This window comes from Ranitomeya imitator, chromosome 5 (assembly GCF_032444005.1).
Source record: "Ranitomeya imitator isolate aRanImi1 chromosome 5, aRanImi1.pri, whole genome shotgun sequence".
Taxonomy (NCBI): Eukaryota; Metazoa; Chordata; class Amphibia; order Anura; family Dendrobatidae; genus Ranitomeya; species Ranitomeya imitator.
In genome coordinates, this window is record NC_091286.1 from 29,870,320 (window position 1) to 29,896,320 (window position 26,001).

A 26,001-nucleotide genomic window follows, 5' to 3' on the forward strand; every position below is an offset into this window, starting at 1 on the left:
TTAGTTTGAGTAAAGGGAAATCTTAATTCTTCAGAACAAGACGTTGTGGACAATTGTAGCTTCCTATTTCATGGGGGAAACCTATACAAAGAGCAAAAAACATATATGCTCCGCCATATTAAACTACTAAACAACCAAAAGAATAATGGACACCAGAGCTACAAAAAATATAACAAGTTTTATTGAGAACCAAGTTTATAAAATGTAACACGTAAATATAAAAATACAAGTAAAAGATGCAATAATGAAGAGAAGGGTAAACCTAGTACCACACACGATTAACAGCAGATGAAAAATGGAGCAGATCAATAATATCAAATCAACAAACCAGGCATATATATATATATATATACATGAATGATCCTCCGGGTATAGAGACTACAAGATAAAGGCCTGAAAAGAGCCTAACACAAACTATTTACACAAAGTTGTGATAGTATAGTATGGGCCACTATACCGAGGGGAGGAAGGAGAGGGCTCCAAATCACATAAGTATATAGAAGAACGTATAAGCAGGCAGTAAGGTGGTACAAGAGAGGAATACAGCAAATGAATCAAATGCTCAAATCCGGATGGTATAGGGTGCAATCTCACCATATCCTGGCATACTCACAGACATAATGAAGAAATAGATAATGCTAAAGGATCCCCTGTCTATACAGCAAAGAGGGACAGTGCCACAATCTATGCCTACCAAATAGCTCAAGGGGAGAAAGAGGTTGTGCAAAAATCCGGTGCGATGTAAAACGTATACCAACCTGCGCTGCTGCTGCTGCTGTGTGGACAAGAGGCCCCGACGCGCGTTTCGCAGTGTGGCTTCTTCGGGGGGCGCGCTAATGAAAGGGGAAGTGGGGGTCCTTATATACTGGAAGCAGATAAAACTCCTGGCGGGCATGTCTATTTCATGGGGGGCAGTTTGGGGAAGACCCTTTTTTGTTCCCTGTGCCCAGTGCACAAGGGCCATACAATCATGGTTGGGGTAGTCAGGTGGAAGAACATGACCAGCCACATGGAGTCTGGACCTCAACCCCATCCAACACTTTTGGGATGTGCTAGACCAGAGCTCAAGGCCGGCCGCGGCCCCCCAAATCATTCTGAATTCACAAATACTCTTCTGGAGAAAGGTGCAAAAATTTCCACAGACACCTCCAAAAATCTTGTAGAAAACCTTCCCAGCACAGCGGGAGCCGTTATATATATCTACAGAGGCCGACTCCATATTAATGTCTATGGATGTAGGATGGGCAATCCGAAAAGCTCCTGTAGGTGGGATATGGACAGGACACATACTTTACTCTGTAATATGTTGTCCAGGATCTTTTTTTTACATTATAGCAACAGGACATGCTGTAAAAATTAAAAATAAAAACAAAACATGCCGGCCCTTATACAGGTCCCTATACACATGAGCTGAAAGTAGTCTCTAATGATTTCGGCCCCCATACATGGAAGACTATGTCTTCTGTACGAGGATCTCCAGATTTTCCTTTACCATATGATCATGGAGGAGAGAAGAACTGGGCCGTTAAAATCGTGTGTTTTGGCTTTTTTCTTTTTTTCCAGGGGAGAGAAACCACTGCCAGTAATCTTTGGGAATGTCTTTTTCCGCTGTCACTGTTAAATACGCATGAATGGTTAACCACACTGAGTGCTACTGTGTTTGGGGAAGTCGGGAGAGACTGCGGTTACTGTGTTTGGGGAGTCGGGAGAGACTGCGGTTACTGTGTTTGGGGGAATCGGGGAGAGACTGTGGTTACTGTGTTTGGGGGAGTCGAGAGAGACTGCGGTTACTGTGTTTGGGGGAGTCGGGAGAGACTGTGGTTACTGTGGTTGGGAAAGTCGAGAGAGACTGCGGTTACTGTGGGGGAGTTGGGAGAGACTGTGGTTACTGTGGGGGAGTCGGGAGAGACTGCGGCTACTGTCTTTGGGGAAGTCAGGGAGAGACTGCGGTTACTGTGTTTGGGGGAGTCGGTAGAGACTGTGGTTACTGTGTTTGGGGAGTCGGGAGAGACTGTGGTTACTGTGTTTGGGGGAGTCGGGAGAGACTGCAGATACTGTTTGGGGGAGTCGGGGAGAGACTATGGTTACTGTGTTTGGGGAGTCGGGAGAGACTGCGGTTAGTGTTTGGGGGAGTCGGGAGACACTGCAGATACTGTGTTTGGGGGAGTCGGGGAGAGACTGCGGTTACTGTGTTTGGGGAGTCGGGAGAGACTGCGGGTACTGTGTTTGGGGGAGTCGGGCGAGCCTGCGGTTACTGTGTTTGGGGGAGTCGGGGAGAGACTGCGGTTACTGTGTTTGGGGGAGTCGGGGAGAGACTGTGGTTACTGTGTTTGGGGAGTCGGGAGAGACTGGTTACTGTGGGGGAGTTGGGAGAGACTGCAGTTACTGTGTTTGGGGGAGTCGGGGAGAGACTGCGGTTACTGTGGGGGGAGTTGGGAGAGACTGTGGTTACTGTGTTTGGGGGAGTCGGGAGAGACTGTGGTTACTGTGATTGGGGGAGTCGGGGAGAGACTGTGGTTACTGTGTTTGGGGAGTCGGTAGAGACTGTGGTTACTGTGGGGGAGTTCGGAGAGACTGTGGTTACTGTGTTTGGGGAGTCGGGAGAGACTGGTTACTGTGATTGGGGGAGTCGGGGAGAGACTGCGGTTACTGTTTTTGGGGGAGTCGGGGAGAGACTGCGGTTGCTCTGTTTGGGGAGTCGGGAGAGACTGTGGTTACTGTGGGGGAGTTGGGAGAGACTGCAGTTACTGTGTTTGGGGGAATCGGGGAGAGACTGCGGTTACTGTGTTTGGGGGAGTCGGGGAGAGACTGTGGTTACTGTGGGGGAGTCGGGAGAGACTGGTTACTGTGGGGGAGTTGGGAGAGACTGCGGTTACTGTGTTTGGGGGAGTCGGGGAGAGACTGCAGTTACTGTGTTTGGGGAGTCGGGAGAGACTGTGGTTACTGTGGGGGAGTTGGGAGAGACTGCGGTTACTTTGTTTGGGGGAGTCGGGAGAGACTGTGGTTACTGTGATTGGGGGAGTCGGGGAGAGACTGTGGTTACTGTGTTTGGGGAGTCGGGAGAGACTGTGGTTACTGTGGGGGAGTTGGGAGAGACTGCGGTTACTGTGTTTGGGGGAGTCGGGAGAGACTGTGGTTACTGTGATTGGGGGAGTCGGGGAGAGACTGTGGTTACTGTGTTTGGGGAGTCGGGAGAGACTGTGGTTACTGTGGGGGAGTTGGGAGAGACTGCGGTTACTGTGTTTGGGGGAGTCGGGAGAGACTGTGGTTACTGTGATTGGGGGAGTTGGGGAGAGACTGCGGTTACTGTTTTTGGGGGAGTCGGGGAGAGACTGCGGTTACTCTGGGGAGTCGGGAGAGACTGTGGTTACTGTGGGGGAGTTGGGAGAGACTGCGGTTACTCTGTTTGGGGGAGTCGGGGAGAGACTGCGGTTACTGTGTTTGGGGGAGTCGGGGAGAGACTGCAGTTACTGTGTTTGGGGAGTCGGGATAGACTGTGGTTACTGTGGGGGAGTTGGGAGAGACTGCGGTTACTTTGTTTGGGGGAGTCGGGAGAGACTGTGGTTACTGTGATTGGGGGAGTCGAGGAGAGACTGTGGTTACTGTGTTTGGGGAGTCGGTAGAGACTGTGGTTACTGTGGGGGAGTTGGGAGAGACTGTGGTTACTGTGTTTGGGGAGTCGGGAGAGACTGTGGTTACTGTGGGGGAGTTGGGAGAGACTGCGGTTACTGTGTTTGGGGGAGTCGGGGAGAGACTGCAGTTACTGTGTTTGGGGAGTCGGGAGAGACTGTGGTTACTGTGGGGGAGTTGGGAGAGCCTGAGGTTACTGTGTTTGGGGAGTCGGGAGAGACTGGTTACTGTGATTGGGGGAGTCGGGGAGAGACTGCGGTTACTGTGTTTGGGGGAGTCGGGAGAGACTGCGGTTACTGTGTTTGGGGGAGTCGGGGAGAGACTGCGGTTACTCTGTTTGGGGAGTCGGGAGAGACTGTGGTTACTGTGGGGGAGTTGGGAGAGACTGCGGTTACTGTGTTTGGGGGAGTCGGGGAGAGACTGCGGTTACTCTGTTTGGGGAGTCGGGAGAGACTGTGGTTACTGTGGGGGAGTTGGGAGAGACTGCGGTTACTGTGTTTGGGGGAGTCGGGGAGAGACTGCGGTTACTGTGGGGGGAGTTGGGAGAGACTGTGGTTACTGTGTTTGGGGGAGTCGGGAGAGACTGTGGTTACTGTGATTGGGGGAGTCGGGGAGAGACTGTGGTTACTGTGTTTGGGGAGTCGGTAGAGACTGTGGTTACTGTGGGGGAGTTCGGAGAGACTGTGGTTACTGTGTTTGGGGAGTCGGGAGAGACTGGTTACTGTGATTGGGGGAGTCGGGGAGAGACTGCGGTTACTGTTTTTGGGGGAGTCGGGGAGAGACTGCGGTTGCTCTGTTTGGGGAGTCGGGAGAGACTGTGGTTACTGTGGGGGAGTCGGGAGAGACTGGTTACTGTGGGGGAGTTGGGAGAGACTGCGGTTACTGTGTTTGGGGGAGTCGGGGAGAGACTGCAGTTACTGTGTTTGGGGAGTCGGGAGAGACTGTGGTTACTGTGGGGGAGTTGGGAGAGACTGCGGTTACTTTGTTTGGGGGAGTCGGGAGAGACTGTGGTTACTGTGATTGGGGGAGTCGGGGAGAGACTGTGGTTACTGTGTTTGCGGAGTCGGGAGAGACTGTGGTTACTGTGGGGGAGTTGGGAGAGACTGCGGTTACTGTGTTTGGGGGAGTCGGGAGAGACTGTGGTTACTGTGATTGGGGGAGTCGGGGAGAGACTGTGGTTACTGTGTTTGGGGAGTCGGGAGAGACTGTGGTTACTGTGGGGGAGTTGGGAGAGACTGCAGTTACTGTGTTTGGGGGAGTCGGGGAGAGACTGCAGTTACTGTGTTTGGGGAGTCGGGAGAGACTGTGGTTACTGTGGGGGAGTTGGGAGAGCCTGAGGTTACTGTGTTTGGGGAGTCGGGAGAGACTGGTTACTGTGATTGGGGGAGTCGGGGAGAGACTGCGGTTACTGTGTTTGGGGGAGTCGGGAGAGACTGCGGTTACTGTGTTTGGGGGAGTCGGGGAGAGACTGCGGTTACTCTGTTTGGGGAGTCGGGAGAGACTGTGGTTACTGTGGGGGAGTTGGGAGAGACTGCGGTTACTGTGTTTGGGGGAGTCGGGGAGAGACTGCGGTTACTGTGGGGGGAGTTGGGAGAGACTGTGGTTACTGTGTTTGGGGGAGTCGGGAGAGACTGTGGTTACTGTGATTGGGGGAGTCGGGGAGAGACTGTGGTTACTGTGTTTGGGGAGTCGGTAGAGACTGTGGTTACTGTGGGGGAGTTCGGAGAGACTGTGGTTACTGTGTTTGGGGAGTCGGGAGAGACTGGTTACTGTGATTGGGGGAGTCGGGGAGAGACTGCGGTTACTGTTTTTGGGGGAGTCGGGGAGAGACTGCGGTTGCTCTGTTTGGGGAGTCGGGAGAGACTGTGGTTACTGTGGGGGAGTCGGGAGAGACTGGTTACTGTGGGGGAGTTGGGAGAGACTGCGGTTACTGTGTTTGGGGGAGTCGGGGAGAGACTGCAGTTACTGTGTTTGGGGAGTCGGGAGAGACTGTGGTTACTGTGGGGGAGTTGGGAGAGACTGCGGTTACTTTGTTTGGGGGAGTCGGGAGAGACTGTGGTTACTGTGATTGGGGGAGTCGGGGAGAGACTGTGGTTACTGTGTTTGGGGAGTCGGGAGAGACTGTGGTTACTGTGGGGGAGTTGGGAGAGACTGCGGTTACTGTGTTTGGGGGAGTCGGGAGAGACTGTGGTTACTGTGATTGGGGGAGTCGGGGAGAGACTGTGGTTACTGTGTTTGGGGAGTCGGGAGAGACTGTGGTTACTGTGGGGGAGTTGGGAGAGACTGTGGTTACTGTGTTTGGGGGAGTCGGGAGAGACTGTGGTTACTGTGATTGGGGGAGTTGGGGAGAGACTGCGGTTACTGTTTTTGGGGGAGTTGGGGAGAGACTGCGGTTACTGTTTTTGGGGGAGTCGGGGAGAGACTGCGGTTACTCTGTTTGGGGAGTCGGGAGAGACTGTGGTTACTGTGGGGGAGTTGGGAGAGACTGCGGTTACTGTGTTTGGGGGAGTCGGGGAGAGACTGCGGTTACTGTGTTTGGGGGAGTCGGGGAGAGACTGCAGTTACTGTGTTTGGGGAGTCGGGAGAGACTGTGGTTACTGTGGGGGAGTTGGGAGAGACTGCGGTTACTTTGTTTGGGGGAGTCGGGAGAGACTGTGGTTACTGTGATTGGGGGAGTCGAGGAGAGACTGTGGTTACTGTGTTTGGGGAGTCGGTAGAGACTGTGGTTACTGTGGGGGAGTTGGGAGAGACTGTGGTTACTGTGTTTGGGGAGTCGGGAGAGACTGTGGTTACTGTGGGGGAGTTGGGAGAGACTGCGGTTACTGTGTTTGGGGGAGTCGGGGAGAGACTGCAGTTACTGTGTTTGGGGAGTCGGGAGAGACTGTGGTTACTGTGGGGGAGTTGGGAGAGCCTGAGGTTACTGTGTTTGGGGAGTCGGGAGAGACTGGTTACTGTGATTGGGGGAGTCGGGGAGAGACTGCGGTTACTGTGTTTGGGGGAGTCGGGAGAGACTGCGGTTACTGTGTTTGGGGGAGTCGGAGAGAGACTGCGGTTACTCTGTTTGGGGAGTCGGGAGAGACTGTGGTTACTGTGGGGGAGTTGGGAGAGACTGCGGTTACTGTGTTTGGGGGAGTCGGGGAGAGACTGTGGTTACTGTGTTTGGGGGAGTCGGGGAGAGACTGCGGTTACTCTGGGGAGTCGGGAGAGACTGTGGTTACTGTGGGGGAGTTGGGAGAGACTGCGGTTACTTTGTTTGGGGGAGACGGGAGAGACTGTGGTTACTCTGGGGAGTCGGGAGAGACTGGTTACTGTGGGGGAGTTGGGAGAGACTGCGGTTACTGTGTTTGGGGGAGTCGGGGAGAGACTGCGGTTACTCTGGGGAGTCGGGAGAGACTGTGGTTACTGTGGGGGAGTTGGGAGAGACTGCGGTTACTTTGTTTGGGGGAGTCGGGGAGAGACTGCGGTTACTCTGGGGAGTCGGGAGAGACTGGTTACTGTGGGGGAGTTGGGAGAGACTGCGGTTACTGTGTTTGGGGGAGTCGGGGAGAGACTGCGGTTACTCTGTTTGGGGAGTCGGGAGAGACTGTGGTTACTGTGGGGGAGTTGGGAGAGACTGCGGTTACTGTGTTTGGGGGAGTCGGGGAGAGACTGCGGTTACTGTGGGGGGAGTTGGGAGAGACTGTGGTTACTGTGTTTGGGGGAGTCGGGAGAGACTGTGGTTACTGTGATTGGGGGAGTCGGGGAGAGACTGTGGTTACTGTGTTTGGGGAGTCGGTAGAGACTGTGGTTACTGTGGGGGAGTTCGGAGAGACTGTGGTTACTGTGTTTGGGGAGTCGGGAGAGACTGGTTACTGTGATTGGGGGAGTCGGGGAGAGACTGCGGTTACTGTTTTTGGGGGAGTCGGGGAGAGACTGCGGTTGCTCTGTTTGGGGAGTCGAGAGAGACTGTGGTTACTGTGGGGGAGTCGGGAGAGACTGGTTACTGTGGGGGAGTTGGGAGAGACTGCGGTTACTGTGTTTGGGGGAGTCGGGGAGAGACTGCAGTTACTGTGTTTGGGGAGTCGGGAGAGACTGTGGTTACTGTGGGGGAGTTGGGAGAGACTGCGGTTACTTTGTTTGGGGGAGTCGGGAGAGACTGTGGTTACTGTGATTGGGGGAGTCGGGGAGAGACTGTGGTTACTGTGTTTGCGGAGTCGGGAGAGACTGTGGTTACTGTGGGGGAGTTGGGAGAGACTGCGGTTACTGTGTTTGGGGGAGTCGGGAGAGACTGTGGTTACTGTGATTGGGGGAGTCGGGGAGAGACTGTGGTTACTGTGTTTGGGGAGTCGGGAGAGACTGTGGTTACTGTGGGGGAGTTGGGAGAGACTGCAGTTACTGTGTTTGGGGGAGTCGGGGAGAGACTGCAGTTACTGTGTTTGGGGAGTCGGGAGAGACTGTGGTTACTGTGGGGGAGTTGGGAGAGCCTGAGGTTACTGTGTTTGGGGAGTCGGGAGAGACTGGTTACTGTGATTGGGGGAGTCGGGGAGAGACTGCGGTTACTGTGTTTGGGGGAGTCGGGAGAGACTGCGGTTACTGTGTTTGGGGGAGTCGGGGAGAGACTGCGGTTACTCTGTTTGGGGAGTCGGGAGAGACTGTGGTTACTGTGGGGGAGTTGGGAGAGACTGCGGTTACTGTGTTTGGGGGAGTCGGGGAGAGACTGCGGTTACTGTGGGGGGAGTTGGGAGAGACTGTGGTTACTGTGTTTGGGGGAGTCGGGAGAGACTGTGGTTACTGTGATTGGGGGAGTCGGGGAGAGACTGTGGTTACTGTGTTTGGGGAGTCGGTAGAGACTGTGGTTACTGTGGGGGAGTTCGGAGAGACTGTGGTTACTGTGTTTGGGGAGTCGGGAGAGACTGGTTACTGTGATTGGGGGAGTCGGGGAGAGACTGCGGTTACTGTTTTTGGGGGAGTCGGGGAGAGACTGCGGTTGCTCTGTTTGGGGAGTCGGGAGAGACTGTGGTTACTGTGGGGGAGTCGGGAGAGACTGGTTACTGTGGGGGAGTCGGGGAGAGACTGCAGTTACTGTGTTTGGGGAGTCGGGAGAGACTGTGGTTACTGTGGGGGAGTTGGGAGAGACTGCGGTTACTTTGTTTGGGGGAGTCGGGAGAGACTGTGGTTACTGTGATTGGGGGAGTCGGGGAGAGACTGTGGTTACTGTGTTTGGGGAGTCGGGAGAGACTGTGGTTACTGTGGGGGAGTTGGGAGAGACTGCGGTTACTGTGTTTGGGGGAGTCGGGAGAGACTGTGGTTACTGTGATTGGGGGAGTCGGGGAGAGACTGTGGTTACTGTGTTTGGGGAGTCGGGAGAGACTGTGGTTACTCTGTGGGGGAGTTGGGAGAGACTGTGGTTACTGTGTTTGGGGGAGTCGGGAGAGACTGTGGTTACTGTGATTGGGGGAGTTGGGGAGAGACTGCGGTTACTGTTTTTGGGGGAGTTGGGGAGAGACTGCGGTTACTGTTTTTGGGGGAGTCGGGGAGAGACTGCGGTTACTCTGTTTGGGGAGTCGGGAGAGACTGTGGTTACTGTGGGGGAGTTGGGAGAGACTGCGGTTACTGTGTTTGGGGGAGTCGGGGAGAGACTGCGGTTACTGTGTTTGGGGGAGTCGGGGAGAGACTGCAGTTACTGTGTTTGGGGAGTCGGGAGAGACTGTGGTTACTGTGGGGGAGTTGGGAGAGACTGCGGTTACTTTGTTTGGGGGAGTCGGGAGAGACTGTGGTTACTGTGATTGGGGGAGTCGAGGAGAGACTGTGGTTACTGTGTTTGGGGAGTCGGTAGAGACTGTGGTTACTGTGGGGGAGTTGGGAGAGACTGTGGTTACTGTGTTTGGGGAGTCGGGAGAGACTGTGGTTACTGTGGGGGAGTTGGGAGAGACTGCGGTTACTGTGTTTGGGGGAGTCGGGGAGAGACTGCAGTTACTGTGTTTGGGGAGTCGGGAGAGACTGTGGTTACTGTGGGGGAGTTGGGAGAGCCTGAGGTTACTGTGTTTGGGGAGTCGGGAGAGACTGGTTACTGTGATTGGGGGAGTCGGGGAGAGACTGCGGTTACTGTGTTTGGGGGAGTCGGGAGAGACTGCGGTTACTGTGTTTGGGGGAGTCGGGGAGAGACTGCGGTTACTCTGTTTGGGGAGTCGGGAGAGACTGTGGTTACTGTGGGGGAGTTGGGAGAGACTGCGGTTACTGTGTTTGGGGGAGTCGGGGAGAGACTGTGGTTACTGTGTTTGGGGGAGTCGGGGAGAGACTGCGGTTACTCTGGGGAGTCGGGAGAGACTGTGGTTACTGTGGGGGAGTTGGGAGAGACTGCGGTTACTTTGTTTGGGGGAGACGGGAGAGACTGTGGTTACTCTGGGGAGTCGGGAGAGACTGGTTACTGTGGGGGAGTTGGGAGAGACTGCGGTTACTGTGTTTGGGGGAGTCGGGGAGAGACTGCGGTTACTCTGGGGAGTCGGGAGAGACTGTGGTTACTGTGGGGGAGTTGGGAGAGACTGCGGTTACTTTGTTTGGGGGAGTCGGGGAGAGACTGCGGTTACTCTGGGGAGTCGGGAGAGACTGGTTACTGTGGGGGAGTTGGGAGAGACTGCGGTTACTGTGTTTGGGGGAGTCGGGGAGAGACTGCGGTTACTGTGTTTGGGGAGTCGGGAGAGACTGCGGTTACTGTGTTTGGGGAGTCGGGAGAGACTGCGGTTACTGTGTTTGGGGGAGTCGGGGAGAGCCTGAGGTTACTGTGTTTGGGGAGTCGGGAGAGACTGGTTACTGTGGGGGAGTTGGGAGAGACTGCGGTTACTGTGTTTGGGGAGTCGGGAGAGACTGGTTACTGTGGGGGAGTTGGGAGAGACTGCAGTTACTGTGTTTGGGGGAGTCGGGAGAGCCTGCGGTTACTGTGTTTGGGGGAGTCGGGAGAGCCTGAGGTTACTGTGTTTGGGGAGTCGGGAGAGACTGTGGTTACTGTGGGGGAGTTGGGAGAGACTGCGCTTACTGTGTTTGGGGGAGTCGGGGAGAGACTGCAGTTACTGTGTTTGGGGGAGTCGGGAGAGCCTGCGGTTACTGTGTTTGGGGGAGTCGGGAGAGCCTGAGGTTACTGTGTTTGGGGAGTCGGGAGAGACTGTGGTTACTGTGGGGGAGTTGGGAGAGACTGCGGTTACTGTGTTTGGGGAGTCGGGAGAGACTGTGGTTACTGTGGGGGAGTTGGGAGAGACTGCAGTTACTGTGTTTGGGGGAGTCGGGAGAGCCTGCGGTTACTGTGTTTGGGGGAGTCGGGAGAGCCTGAGGTTACTGTGTTTGGGGAGTCGGGAGAGACTGTGGTTACTGTGGGGGAGTTGGGAGAGACTGCGGTTACTGTGTTTGGGGAGTCGGGAGAGACTGTGGTTACTGTGGGGGAGTTGGGAGAGACTGCAGTTACTGTGTTTGGGGGAGTCGGGAGAGCCTGCGGTTACTGTGTTTGGGGGAGTCGGGAGAGCCTGAGGTTACTGTGTTTGGGGAGTCGGGAGAGACTGTGGTTACTGTGGGGGAGTCGGGAGAGCCTGAGGTTACTGTGTTTGGGGAGTCGGGAGAGACTGGTTACTGTGATTGGGGGAGTCGGGGAGAGACTGCGGTTACTGTGTTTGGGGGAGTCGGGAGAGACTGCGGTTACTGTGTTTGGGGGAGTCGGGGAGAGACTGCAGTTACTGTGTTTGGGGGAGTCGGGAGAGCCTGAGGTTACTGTGTTTGGGGAGTCGGGAGAGACTGTGGTTACTGTGGGGGAGTCGGGAGAGCCTGAGGTTACTGTGTTTGGGGGAGTCGGGGAGAGACTGCGGTTACTGTGTTTGGGGAGTCGGGAGAGACTGCAGTTACTGTGTTTGGGGGAGTCGGGAGAGCCTGCGGTTACTGTGTTTGGGGGAGTCGGGAGAGCCTGAGGTTACTGTGTTTGGGGAGTCGGGAGAGACTGTGGTTACTGTGGGGGAGTTGGGAGAGACTGCGGTTACTGTGTTTGGGGAGTCGGGAGAGACTGGTTACTGTGGGGGAGTTGGGAGAGACTGCGGTTACTGTGTTTGGGGGAATCGGGGAGAGACTGTGGTTACTGTGTTTGGGGGAGTCGGGGAGAGACTGCGGTTACTCTGGGGAGTCGGGAGAGACTGGTTACTGTGGGGGAGTTGGGAGAGACTGCGGTTACTGTGTTTGGGGGAGTCGGGGAGAGACTGCGGTTACTGTGTTTGGGGAGTCGGGGGGAGACTGCGGTTACTGTGTTTGGGGAGTCGGGAGAGACTGTGGTTACTGTGGGGGAGTTGGGAGAGACTGCAGTTACTGTGTTTGGGGGAGTCGGGAGAGCCTGCGGTTACTGTGTTTGGGGGAGTCGGGAGAGCCTGAGGTTACTGTGTTTGGGGAGTCGGGAGAGACTGTGGTTACTGTGGGGGAGTCGGGAGAGCCTGAGGTTACTGTGTTTGGGGAGTCGGGAGAGACTGGTTACTGTGATTGGGGGAGTCGGGGAGAGACTGCGGTTACTGTGTTTGGGGGAGTCGGGAGAGACTGCGGTTACTGTGTTTGGGGGAGTCGGGGAGAGACTGCAGTTACTGTGTTTGGGGGAGTCGGGAGAGCCTGAGGTTACTGTGTTTGGGGAGTCGGGAGAGACTGTGGTTACTGTGGGGGAGTCGGGAGAGCCTGAGGTTACTGTGTTTGGGGGAGTCGGGGAGAGACTGCGGTTACTGTGTTTGGGGAGTCGGGAGAGACTGCGGTTACTGTGTTTGGGGGAGTCGGGGAGAGACTGCAGTTACTGTGTTTGGGGGAGTCGGGAGAGCCTGCGGTTACTGTGTTTGGGGGAGTCGGGAGAGACTGAGGTTACTGTGTTTGGGGAGTCGGGAGAGACTGTGGTTACTGTGGGGGAGTTGGGAGAGACTGCGGTTACTGTGTTTGGGGGAGTCGGGAGAGCCTGCGGTTACTGTGTTTGGGGAGTCGGGAGAGACTGTGGTTACTGTGGGGGAGTTGGGAGAGACTGCGGTTACTGTATTTGGGGGAGTCGGGAGAGACTGCGGTTACTGTATTTGGGGGAGTCGGGAGAGACTGCGGTTACTGTGGGGGAGTTGGGAGAGACTGCGGTTACTGTATTTGGGGGAGTCGGGAGAGACTGCGGTTACTGTGTTTGGAGAGTCGGGAGAGATGGCAGAACCACAGCAGCACAGATTATTTCAGGAGAGTAACGTTCTCCCCTTGTGTAAGCTAATTGTTTCAATAATTTCACCAAATTTGTTGTTTGATGATTCTTTTGTTGAGTAGCAAAATTTGTGTAAATTATTTTTACTTTTTTTTTTTTACCTACAAATTTTATTTACTCTTCGGCGCGTCCTTGAATGTAACTTCGGGAAGATTAACTATGACAGTGTCCAATGTGACACCGGATCCCATAATCAGGAGCTCAGTCTCCTCCCGATATTAGCGTCTGATAAGCCCTCTGTCTCTTGTCTCTGTGCGGAGAAGCTCTCCATCTACATGTCCGTCTTAAGACAGGTTACGTCTTTGTGCGATATTCTGTGTCAAGGCGTCTATGAGACGACGCATTGTAATATTTTGGGTTTTCTTACAGAATGCGAAACTTCTTGTCCTTTGTAAGACATTTACATAAACCAGGTGTCCGAAATGCCCGATCGTCTGTCTTTGTGATCGGCTTAAGAAGTTTGTTCTAATCTGTTGATCGACTGAGATTGAGTCAATGTGATAGCGATTATTATTACATAAACGATTGGGGCTTGTAGATATCTGTATAATATCAGTAAAGGATCCTTATTAGAGGGTATCTGTATCCAACGTTCCTTAAAGGGGTTGTCCAGGCTTTTTCAAACTCTGATGGCCGCGTTTAAACAGTGAATGGACGGAGCCGTCCACTTTCCGATGAAATGATTGGACATGTTGGATTACAACATGCTTGATCCTTTATTTTCACAGTGGAGAAAACTTTAGATCGGTCTGTCTAGGGCAGATGCCCCCCACAGATTCATCATACTTTAGCCCAGGGGTGTCAAACTGCATTCCTCGAGGGCTGCAAACAGGTTATGTTTTCAGGATTTCCTTGTACTGCACAGGTGATAATTTAATTATCTACACAAATAATGAGTTGGTGATTAAATTATCACCTGTGCAGTACAAGGAAATCCTGAAAACATGACCTGTTTGCAGCCCTCGAGGAATGCAGTTTGACACCCCTGCTTTAGACTACTTTTGTGGTGGAATTTACAATAAAAATGTACACCAGGACCATTTTGCATGGCAGCTGAAAGAAGCTCCAAATTTATTAAAAGCTGTAGATTTCTTAATTAATTTGGCGCTTCTTACATCAACGTTCCCATCATCAAGACTCTCGTACAAAATGTCAGTCTTGATGGATTAGGGCCATAGGTTTGCATCGTGTAGTGGAGTAACTTCTAAGTAAGGTTAGGGCAAGAATTGTTAGTTATGAATACCCAATACTAACGAATGAAACTGCTCCTCGTGGGAGGTGTCTTGATTCTTTTTTTTTTATTATTAGGGTGTGTGCACATAACATCTTGTTCAGGTGCTTCCGCTCCAAAACCCACCTGAAAAAGCTCATAAAAAATTCTAAAAACCAAGAACATATGCACCGCAATGTAAAAATGACTTGCTGTGCATATGTTCAGGGTGTTTTTTTTTAGCTTCTTTCATACACTTCAGTCCTCAAAAGCTGCGCAGGGATTTTAAGAAGTGACTTCAGATATTGACATGCTCTCGGTCGTTTTGCGAGGTGCTGGTGGAACGGGGTGCGTGACCCCCTTGACCAAGGCAAGAAAAATTCACCGCACACTCTTAATTCAGGATATGCAACCTTTGTGTAGTGAATTTTTCTTGCCTTGACCGTTCTTCAGGCAGCAAGCCACTCACTATTGTATACAGGGTGTAAAAAAAGAACGTCTCCTAAAAAGACGCTTCAGGGAAAACAATGGCGTTTTCTTGAAGCGTTTTCCTAAGGGGACGGTTACTAAAAAGCAGGAAAAAAAACCCACATACTGTGCCTTCCGAAGACCTAGTATAACATCCCAACGTTGATGGTTGAAAGTGTTCCTCAAAGGAGGTAGTGTCATTTTTTTTTTTTAATACTGCGCCTTCTGATGAAGCCTTCCACAGCGAAACGCTCATTAAAGACCTGCTGTTCCTTGCTACATACAGCAGTTAGGTCGAAGAGCTTTACTCTCACCTGTTTATCTAGCTCTTTAAATAATCATTTTTGGGAGTCGTAATAGTGAATGTTTACATTTTTGTTAGTATGTAGTTTTTTTTTTGAGTAGCAGAGATTGTGCAGTTGCTATGTATTTAATAGAACATTTATATATTATTTGTGTATTCTCCAAGCCCACTTTGGGGAGATTATATAGGGTTTTGGTATCCTGAGGTGGAAGTGAGAGTGGAGAAACCGAGATATGGGAAAATGTGCCTGTAAGATGACAAATCCGCAGTGTAATCTGTAATTATGAGCATTCGGCACATTCCAAAAGCAAACGGCTTGTATCCACCTCCTTACATTAGGCACGCCGCCGTTTTATTCTTAGTGTACTCACACTACTTTTTATTTCTCCTTTCAGCTTTTACGAGATACTCGTTCAGATCGAGGACACAAGAAAAACTGTTCGGTGAAAACAGCCAGCAGGTGAGGTGCCACAGAGATCATAGGGGGTTGTAAAAAATGGACCTACTTATATCCTTGTCGAATCAGTAACATGTCTAGCTACCTTTTTAGTATGATATTTTTCCCTTTTTTTAACAATTTTAGAAACTAAAAAACCTTCTGAAGACTGAATTGTCTTTCAATTGTAGCTATAGAAATCTGTGTACAATGTGCTCCCCCTAGTGGTGACTGAAAGCAGGCAGAATTTTAGACTTGAACTGTGACTTTAATCTCATTTATGGTGTTTGGTTATGGCCTTATTTTCCTGTCTTATCAAAGCTCCTCCAAGTTGGAAGGAGCAGCTTTATGTCAGACACAGACAAGACCCTAAGGTAAAGATCGAAGCGGTTCATTACATCTTCTGCCATCTCTTTTCGCCGTCTTATTTAGCGCTCGTCAGGAACAGCGTCGTGAATAGCAGTATTGGCGATCGCATGATCGCCCGGTATCTGCCTGGCATAGTAGAGCTAAAGGGTCTTATCAGACCTAGATCAATTCTGGTAGAGACATGTATTACTGTAACAAGCTGTTTTCCCCTGTAAGGCCTCTTTCACACTTCAGTCTTTTGGCGTCAGTCACTACCGACATAGTGACGGATTGACGGATCCGTCACAATTGTTGCGATAACGGTTCTAACGGATCCGTTTTTTTGACGGATCCGTTACTTGGGGGTTGTCTGGGAGAAGTATCTACTTTTTGGAGCATGCGCAATTGAAAAAACGGATTGGGGCGACGGATCCGCCGAAAAAACGGTTGCGGCGGATCCGTCGCCCATAGACGCCCATTCTATGGAATGGCGGACGCGACGGATCCGTCGCGATCCGCCATTTCGGCGTTGACAAAAAACGTTCCAATGTCCGTCTATTTTCAGAAAACGTCCGCCAAATTTCGACGGATCCGTCGCATGGCGGATGGAACGGACGACCATCCGTCACAATCCGTCGCTAATGCAAGTCTATGGGAAAATAACGGATCCGTCAAAAAAAATGACGGATCCGTTATTTGAGGAAAATGGCGGTTTTAGACTGACGCCAAATAACTGAAGTGTGAAAGAGGCCTAACTTGTGATCTTATGAATGTACCATGTCATAGAGAAAAAACTAAAATCCATAACACCTCCCCGGAGAGGGGACATATCACCCTCACATTAAACATATGGGATTAATTATAGCTGGGGAAGAGATAAAGTAATTATAACTGCAGAAGTGAGAGAGCTGACACTTCAACCTCCATTGAAGTAGGTGGCTCCTGCAGTTAATAGGTAATGACTACAGGAGATTTGCTCTGAGAAAAAAGACACAAAACTGAAATTATGTCTTATATTCTAGGTTCTTCAAAGTAGCCACCTTTTGCTCTGATGACTGCTTTGCACACTCTTGGCATTAACTAGTTGAGCTTCAAGAGGTAGTCACCGGGAATGGTCTTCCAACAATCTTGAAGGAGTTCCCAGAGATGCTTAGCACTTGTTGGCCCTTTTGCCTTCACTCTGCGGTCCAGCTCACCCCAAACCATCTCGATTGGGTTCAGGTCTGGTGACTGTGGAGGCCAGGTCATCTGGCGTAGCACCCCATCACTCTCCTTCTTGGTCAAATAGCCCTTACACAGCCTGGAAGTGTGTTTGGGGTCATTGTCCTGTTGAAAAATAAATGATCGTTCAACTAAACGCAAACCGGATGGAATAGCATGCCGCTGCAAGATGCTGTGGTAGCCATGCTGGTTCAGTATGCCTTCAATTTTGAATAAATCCCCAACAGTGTCACCAGCAAAGCACCCCCACACCATCACACCTCCTCCTCCATGATTCACGGTGGGAACCAGGCATGTAGAGTCCATCCGTTCACCTTTTCTGTGTCGCACAAAGACACGGTGGTTGGAACCAAAGATCTCAAATTTGGAGTCATCAGACCAAAGCACAGATTTCCACTGGTCTAATGTCCATTCCTTGTGTTCTTTAGCCCAAACAAGTCTCTTCTGCTTGTTGCCTGTCCTTAGCAGTGGTTTCCTAGCCGCTATTTCACCATGAAGGCCTGCTTCACAAAGTCTTCTCTTAACAGTTGTTGTAGAGATGTGTCTGCTGCTAGAAGTCTGTGTGGCATTGACCTGGTCTCTAATCTGAGCGCTTAACCTGCGATTTCTGAGGCTGGTGACTGGGATAAACTTATCCTCAGAAGCAGAGGTGACTCTTGGTCTTCCTTTTCTGGGGCGGTCCCCACGTGAGCCAGTTTCTTTGTAGCGCTTGATGGTTTTTGCAACTGCACTTGGGGACACTTTCAAAGTGTATATTGCCCAGCCAAGTAGTATATTGCCCAGCCACGTAGTATATTGCCCTGTCACGTAGTATATTGCCCAGTCACGTAGTATATTGCCCAGTCACGTAGTATATTGCCCAGTCGCGTAGTATATTGGCCAGCCACGTAGTATATTGGCCAGTCGCGTAGTATATTGGCCAGCCACGTAGTATATTGGCCAGCCACGTAGTATATTGCCCACCCAGCCACGTAGTATATTGCCCAGCCACGTAGTATATTGCCCAGCCACGTAGTATATTGCCCAGCCACGTAGTATATTGCCCAGCCACGTAGTATATTGCCCAGTCACGTAGTATATTGCCCAGTCACGTAGTATATTGCCCAGTCACGTAGTATATTGCCCACCCAGCCACGTAGTATATTGCCCACCCAGCCACGTAGTATATTGCCCAGCCACGTAGTATATTGCCCAGCCACGTATGTAACAGGTTAAAAAAGACTTAAAATGAAAAATAAACATATACTCACCCTCCGAAGGCCAATTGAAGTCCTGGTGCCTGTGTGCGGTGCACGCGGCATCTTCCGATCCCAGGGTTGGTATGAGCGCAGGACCTGTGATGAGGTCGCGGTCACATGACTGTGACGTCATGGCAGGTCCTTCTCGCATAGCATCCTTAGCACCGGAACCTGCCGCTTGCACTGCTTCGCTGTTTTGCCGCGACCAATCAGCGACTTGGATTTCCATGACAGACAGAGGCCGCGACCAATGAATATTTGTGACAGAATGAAAGACAGACAGACGGAAGTGACCCTTAGACAATTATATAGTAGATTTCTAGGAGGCATAACAAATGAACGGTACAAAGTAAAGTTCTAGAAAAAGACTGTACGTTATTGTCTTTTCAAACATTTAGTAAAGTGGGCGAGTCGGTGGAGGTAAGGCTAGTTTCACATTTGCGTTAAAAAACGCAGTGTTTTTAACGCAAACGCATCTGGTGCAAAAAACGCATGTAAACTAGTGCAAACGCTGTGTTTTTTAGACGCATGCGTTTTTGCATGTGGTAAAAAAAACCGCTGCGTTTTGACTCGTTTACATGCGTTTTTTCCTGCGTTTGCGTCTTTGAAACGCATGATGAGAAGTGTGTGACAGCTGCCAATCATCAAAATCAATTAGAAAACCCACTATAAACAGAAATAGTTAGGGTTAGGATCCCTAGTAACCCTAGGGATCCTAACCCGGATCCTAACCCTAGGGATCCTAACCCTAACCCTAGGGATCCTAACCCTAGGGATCCTAACCCTAACTATCCTAACCCTAACCCTAGGGATCCTAACCCTAACTATCCTAACCCTAATCCTAGGGATCCTAACCCTAGGGATCCTAACCCTAACAATCCTAACCCTAGGGATCCTAACCCTAACAATCCTAACCCTAACCCTAGGGATCCTAACCCTAACTATCCTAACCCTAATCCTAGGGATCCTAACCCTAGGGATCCTAACCCTAACTATCCTAACCCTAACCCTAGGGATCCTAACCCTAACAATCCTAACCCTAGGGATCCTAATATCTCTCTCTCTCTCTCCTGAAAAGCTGGTGTTACACAGTGCAAATCGCTACAGCGCACAAGCGACAACATGGCGATAGGCGTCCACGCCCCTAAGACCTATGTCATCACTCTGCCCACGCCCCTTCATTGGCTGAAAAAAATGGCGCCAAGCGCGTCATACGAAACGCGACTTTGGCGCGAAAGTCGCGTACCGCATGGCCGACCCCACACAGGGATCGGGTCGGGTTTCATGAAACCCGACTTTGCCAAAAGTCGGCGACTTTTGAAAACGAACGATCCGTTTCGCTCAACCCTACTCGTGATAAATGCAGGTATCGGGTTTTGCTGCATTTTTGGTGCAAAAAAAACTAAGGAAGAAGCATCAAGATTTTTTTTTTTGGGTGGTTGTTGCTACTAACCTTTATAACAAGATACCAAAAAAATCTGCTTTTTGTAAGCAGCTTTTTTGCTGCCGAGAGAGCAGGTTTTGACTGCACAAAAAAAAAAAACACCGCAAAAACCCAACGTGTGAACATGGCCTTAGTGTTCTTCTTTAATTCCAACTATTTGAAGTCTAACGGGGGGAGCTTTATAATCGAAAATCTGAGTTCTGACCCTCAGAAAGATATGAAATCGGTACAGCATTTTTAACCTTTGTAGTTGATTACTAGTGATGAGCGAACGTGCTGGGATAAGGTGTTATCTGAGCATGCTCGGGTGCTAACCGAGGGTCTTCAGTGTGCTCGACTAATATGATCAAGTCCCCGAGGCCGCATGTCACGCAGCTGTTCGACAGCCACAACACATGGAGGGGTTACCGGTTTGTTAAAATTAAAGCTGTGATTTTCCAATGTAATCATGTAGTTTAGGTTTTATTGATACCATTTCGGGGTGCGTACGATTTTTTGATGTTTTTTTATTTCTTTTTTTTTTTTTAATTTGATATTTTCATAGCCGTAGCTGAAAAATGGGACATTTTTGCAACAGCAAATATGTTTATTTTATTTTTACATTTGGAAAAGGGAGTGATATCAGCTTTTTTTTTATAGTATATTTACAGTTTTATTTTATTTATTTTTTTCATAATTTTAAAACCTTTTTTAATTAGTTTTCACGCTACTTTTTAGCCCGCACAGATCTGAATAACATTAGAATAATATTTGTTTGCCAGAATGCCCCTCTTTAATAAAGTCAATGCGAGACAGTGTCCAGTTACAGCCATAAAAACAGAACTGGTTAAACTGGAGACGCTTTTCTGACCTTTGCCAAGGGGAGCGCAGGATCGGGCTATCGACCATATTTTCGTTCATAATCATATTAGAAAATATGTCGAGAAATATTTGACATTCATCAAGACGTCTTATCTGTTCAAGGTCTGATGTTTTCCGATTGAATTTTAGCGATTGCAAATCCATTGATTGCTGAAAAGCAGAATTTTTTTTTTTTTTTACGTGATGGACCCAATAATGAACGTCGGGGTTCCTTTAATTCCACACTTTCAGCACAGATGTCACATTCTTACAAAAGCAAAAGACGATAAATGATTCCGATCCTTATTACAAAACTTATAATCCCGTTTTATTCTCCGTCATCTGGAAATTTGTGTAGTACGATGACCCAATAATCGAGAATATTGGATAATGGGTTTCATCAAACTTTGCATAAATCAATAGTACAATCTGCTTCTTTCTCCATGTATGAGGAACCTCTCCTCTTCCCTGCCTTGTGAACTGATCATCCAATTCGAAAAACTGCTACAATCTTATCAACAGACTGCCAGCTGATTGTGGGATCAGAGCTGGATTCACATATACAACGCTCAGTACCTCTGTAGAACGCCACCCTAAGGGCTGGACTTCACAGGAGCGCCTAGTTGGTGGACCCCTGATAGACATGGTAACCTATCTGCACTCCACATTTGTGTCGGCAGTGGTTAAAAAGCCGTGATCAGAGCTGGCTCAGGTTGCTGCTGTTAGCGGTAGGTGCAGCTCCTTAAAAATGGGTCCGTCACCAGATTTCGCAATACAAACTGCATACGTTATTAAATAGATCTGATGAGGCAGGTGTACTTATTAGTGTGGAGCTTAATACCACCACAATACTGCTTTGGATGGACCCTAACCCCAATTTTGGGAGGCATAGAGGTGCAGTAAGCCCCCGTACACCTTCATAGATGTTTTGCAGAAAACATTGGCATCTGAATATGCATTTGCCGTAATTTTCATTCCTAAAGAGACAATTTAATTTTTTTTTTTCCATCTCTCCTGTCATCTGCTGTTTGGGAAAGAGTCCTAATTTGCTGTAGATACATAACTATTTGTCACCGCTTCCACTTTGCCAAAAATAAATTAAACCATTAATTACGACATTTTTTTGAGCAGCTGTTAATATATTGGGATAAGAAAACTGAACATTAGATTGTTGGTTAAGTGGATGTCCTATTAGGGATGCGGGGAGTCCGCAGGCAATTAAGGGAGCGCACGTTCTGCTTCACTTTTGTTTCCGGAGTATTTTTTTTTTTTTCGTATGCAATATTTGGGATTTATTTTGTGAAATTATTTTTTCTGGATACATTTCTAGTCGTTTCTGTATAGATTTGAATATTTTTAATAGGTTAACATGTTTCACTATTTAGAAGCCCCAATCAAGGACACTTTAAAAATACTGTACTAGTGGGGTCCTCCTCGCTTGGACGGTTAGGATATGTCTTAGACGGGACCCCTGACCGTAAAATAATTGGTGTTGTCCTGCGGAGACTGTCAAAGGTCAACTGTGATGTCTGGGGAAACCTGTTGGTAAGAGTCTAATTCCCCTCAGTGTAGTCTCTGAGTTTGTGGGTGTAGCCTAGCCATAATTTTTCCATATACCGCAGGCACAGATACTAGCGATTCCTGCTCTCCTCCTGTTTCAATGTTACACACGTTCAGAAGCAGCAGCTTGGAGGACATTATACAGCCGTACTGAGCAGTGCAACTGTGAATACAGCACTGGAGTGAAATAAACACTTGCTACAAAGCAGCAGCGTAGGCTAGGGTCTTCCACCCTCTCTCTGTAAACTTCAATATGAGGTTGAAATCTGATCTCTCAATGATCTGGCAGTCTACCTTGTTTGGCGCAGACCATTACAGTAGAACATTACCATTGCACAGTGTCCATTCACATGGTTTTTTTTTGTCCTACACTAGGCTCTATTTTTGAGCTGTCTCTGAGCTAGTAGGGAGAGACTAGCCGCTATGGTGTCTCCCAAACACTTCACACACAGTCATGGGGGGGATTCCTGCTCTCCTGTCTCAATGTAGCACGAAGCAGCAGCTGTATGGAGATATTATATAGTAGTACTGAGCAGTGTAGATGTGAATCCAGCTCAGAGGCGAGATAAACATTTACTAAAAATCAATAGCATAGGTCTGTGGGTCTCTACCTTTATTTTTAACTCTTCTTCCCCTTCTTCCATCCTTTCTTTCAACTTAATCGGCTTTAATAGACCGTTGTAATCTGATCCCTCAGGGAGATGGCAGTCTGTCTTGTTTCGGGCAGTGAATGATGAGTTCAGGAAGCACGGGAAGGAGTTCATTTGCTTGTGCTGTTAATTTACGCAACATTTGTTTAGATGACAGTGAATATTAGTTTCTACCTCGGATTAGAGATGAGGATGGGAGCCATATTGCAGTTGCTGCATGGAGCCTTTCTAGAAGAGGAGGGGGATGCAGCTGCAGATTACTGTGTTTATGAGATCGTGCTGTGAGAGGGGAAGTATCTGACTGCATCAAACCTAGAAAATCTTTGCTCTACTACAACTGCTCACTCCTGGCGCCCCATATATTTAGCTGGCGGATCGGTGGAGAATTTAATCCCAGTCCTGCTTTAATTATAAAGGTCGCATCCCCCAAAAATGGGAAAGAAAATGCAAGTTCCAGAAGTGCCTCGTCTACAAGTCCTGGTATATACCGTACCTCGTCATCCACACCGAGCTGTGCATCCTATTCTATCGCCGCACTCGGCCGGGGTGTTGGCCTGATGTTTCAGTTCAGAATTTGGATTTGATCAATCCCAACTTGCGCTCAATTATATTCCAGTAAATTTACATAATTCAGCAGATGTTGATATTTTAATGTTTTCTGGCATTCGCGTCTTGGACAGCTGTCTGCGAGCTTGGGGAAAAAGCAAACATTTAGAGTTAAATGCTGAACATATGTTTAAATAACTAATTAGAGGGGAGAAGAAAACAATGCATTATCCTTTGTAAGGACAGCAAGCCGCCAATGCCGCGAGATCGGGACGTTCTGCTCAACGCTAACCGTCCGGGGGTCTCTGGAGAAGCGGAGCATTGTAGAGGCATAGCAGGCCAAAACGTGGAGCGATGGTGTTCTGGGAGGGTACGGCCCCATGGAACACGCGCCCCATGGAACACGCGCCCCATGGAACACGCGCCCCATTGAACACGCGCCCCATTGAACACGCGCCCCATGGAACACGCGCCCCATGGAACACGCGCCCCATGGAACACGCGCCCCATGGAACACGCGCCCCATGGAACACGCGCCCCATGGAACAATCACATGTACTGTAACAGAGCGGAAATCCGCATCCGTCCGACTGCAAACGATCAGTTCTAGGTGAGATATGGGTCCTGAAAATTAAAGTTATTCTTGGTGTAATGAAAAGTTAATCAATTTTCCAGCAAGTGGTTATCGCCATCGCTGCTCTTCCCTGTTCTTCCTCCGTGGTGTAGCATTTGTGGCCACCCTATGCGGCACCGTGTGAATGAATGGGGGCAGCTGCCCAGAAGAGTGGTCAGCGCACTGTTGGGAAAGGGGCAGTCCCATGTGAGAGAATAAGAATTGTAATATCGCTGGGGTATGCCCACCTCTTGAGAACATACCAATCTAACCAGTTTTTCCTCCGCACATTGGCGTTTTCGGACACCCGTTTCGGCACGGGTCTATTGGAATGAATGGGGTCGGCTGCACAGCAAAGTGGCCAGGGTGCGCTGCTGTGCCGAAAAAACGGTGAAGGTTATTCAGCTCTGCTTCAGTGCTACGGCGCCTTTATTCTCCAGTTCCTAGGGGTCCCAGAAGTCGTCATCTCCTCAAATGGTCGTATCCGAGCAAAGACAGATTAAAGGGGTTGGACATCGTATGATTATAAGCATTATAACAACAGTGTTATTGGCAGTTTGGCGCTATTGTCTTCCCTTGTAAATAAAGTTTTGTACAAATAAAAAAAATTTGCAGGATCTATGTCAGTATTCCTTGGCAGCCAAGCGAGGGCAGTGCAAACTTCCTAGCATCCAAATGCCGGCATCCAGTTTTGCACTGCCCTGGTCCAACTGCCACAAAGTACCATGTGGAACTTTAACCAGGGTTCTGCAAATCTTTAGTAGGGACAGCAATCCCGTCCTAGACGCTGCGGTTGGTGGAGCGTGACCATCTGCATCCTTTATTAAAAAGCACTGCCCATGGTATTGCACATGCCCTAGGTTCCCATGCACTGTGTTTTTCAATAGGAGCCATTGAAAAAGACGTCTCGGGTTATGTGCCCCTCCATTATCTAATGTCAATACACCTGGTGGTCTAGGGTAGCAAATGGGTCAGTGCCTGGAGACCTTATGGCTCAGTGCCTGGAGACCTTATGGCTCAGTGCCTGGAGACCTTCTGGCTCAGTGCCTGGAGACCTTCTGGCTCAGTGCCTGGAGACCTTCTGGCTCAGTGCCTGGAGACCTTATGGCTCAGTGCCTGGAGACCTTATGGCTCAGTGCCTGGAGACCTTATGGCTCAGTGCCTGGAGATCTTATAGCTCGGTGCCTGGAGACCTTATGGCTCAGTGCCTGGAGATCTTATAGCTCAGTGCCTGTAGCCCTTATGGCTCAGTGCCTGGAGATCTTATAGCTCAGTGCCTGGAGACCTTATGGCTCAGTGCCTGGAGACCTTATGGCTCAGTGCCTGGAGATCTTATAGCTCGGTGCCTGGAGACCTTATGGCTCAGTGCCTGGAGATCTTATGGCTCAGTGCCTGGAGATCTTATGGCTCAGTGCCTGGAGACCTTATGGCTCAGTGCCTGGAGACCTTATGGCTCAGTGCCTGGAGACCTTATGGCTCAGTGCCTGGAGACCTTATGGCTCGGTTTGCACCCATACATCAGTCCAGTTGGTACCAAAAGTGTCCCAAGGAATTTGGTGCCAACACAAACACCACAATTAAAGCACAGCATTTTTAGTGGGATGTTTTGTGTTTTTTTTCACTGCTATCCTATCAGATGATGCTTGGAAGATAGCGGGAAATGATTAAACAAAATACATACAGCTGGGTTTTTTGTGGCGGTTTTACTTGTGTCCTTTTTCTTTTCAAAATTGCGTTATGTGCTATGTTTGCTTTTTTTTTTTTTTTGCATTTTTCTTTCATAGTTCTGTGTATTTTTCGTTGTACTTTTGACGCCATAAATCATATGATTCTGAGACGAATGCAGAAATCAAATGATAAAACTCTCACTAACATAACAATATCTTGTACTGAAAAATCCTTGTGGGAAAGAAATCTGACGTTTTTATATATTTTTTTTTTTCTTTCTTTGGGACAAAATTGCTATTAAAGAAAAAAAAATAGCTTGACAGCGTATTTCTAGAGTAAAATTGTTACGTTTAGGTTTTTCGTTATTGCCTTTCTTGTTTTTTTTAGTGTTCTTTTTTTATTTAATTTAGCAGGGGATTTGCATCTCTCATTTCTTTGTGCCTTGTTACTTTTACTACTTTCTCCCTGAGATTCTTAATTTCTCCTAAATTTATTTTTTATATATATAGAAGAGCCAGAATAGTTTTTCTCGCGTTCTGCGGCTAATTCTGGATCTTCTCGGAGCTTGATGCTCTGCGGCTCCGCTGGGCTGGATTCAGTAATTA

General features: G+C 49.4%; 1 protein-coding gene across 2 annotated transcripts in view; it reads left to right on the forward strand.

The window, feature by feature from the left end:
- GPATCH2 (G-patch domain containing 2) overlaps nucleotides 1-26,001 on the forward strand; it is a 146,671-nt gene that overhangs the window by 83,245 nt on the left and 37,425 nt on the right. For both annotated transcript variants that reach the window (XM_069768488.1, XM_069768489.1), the window contains exon 8: nucleotides 15,228-15,292. In XM_069768488.1, the coding sequence (XP_069624589.1) occupies nucleotides 15,228-15,292 (65 nt within the window). The remainder of the gene's footprint in view (nucleotides 1-15,227; nucleotides 15,293-26,001) is intronic.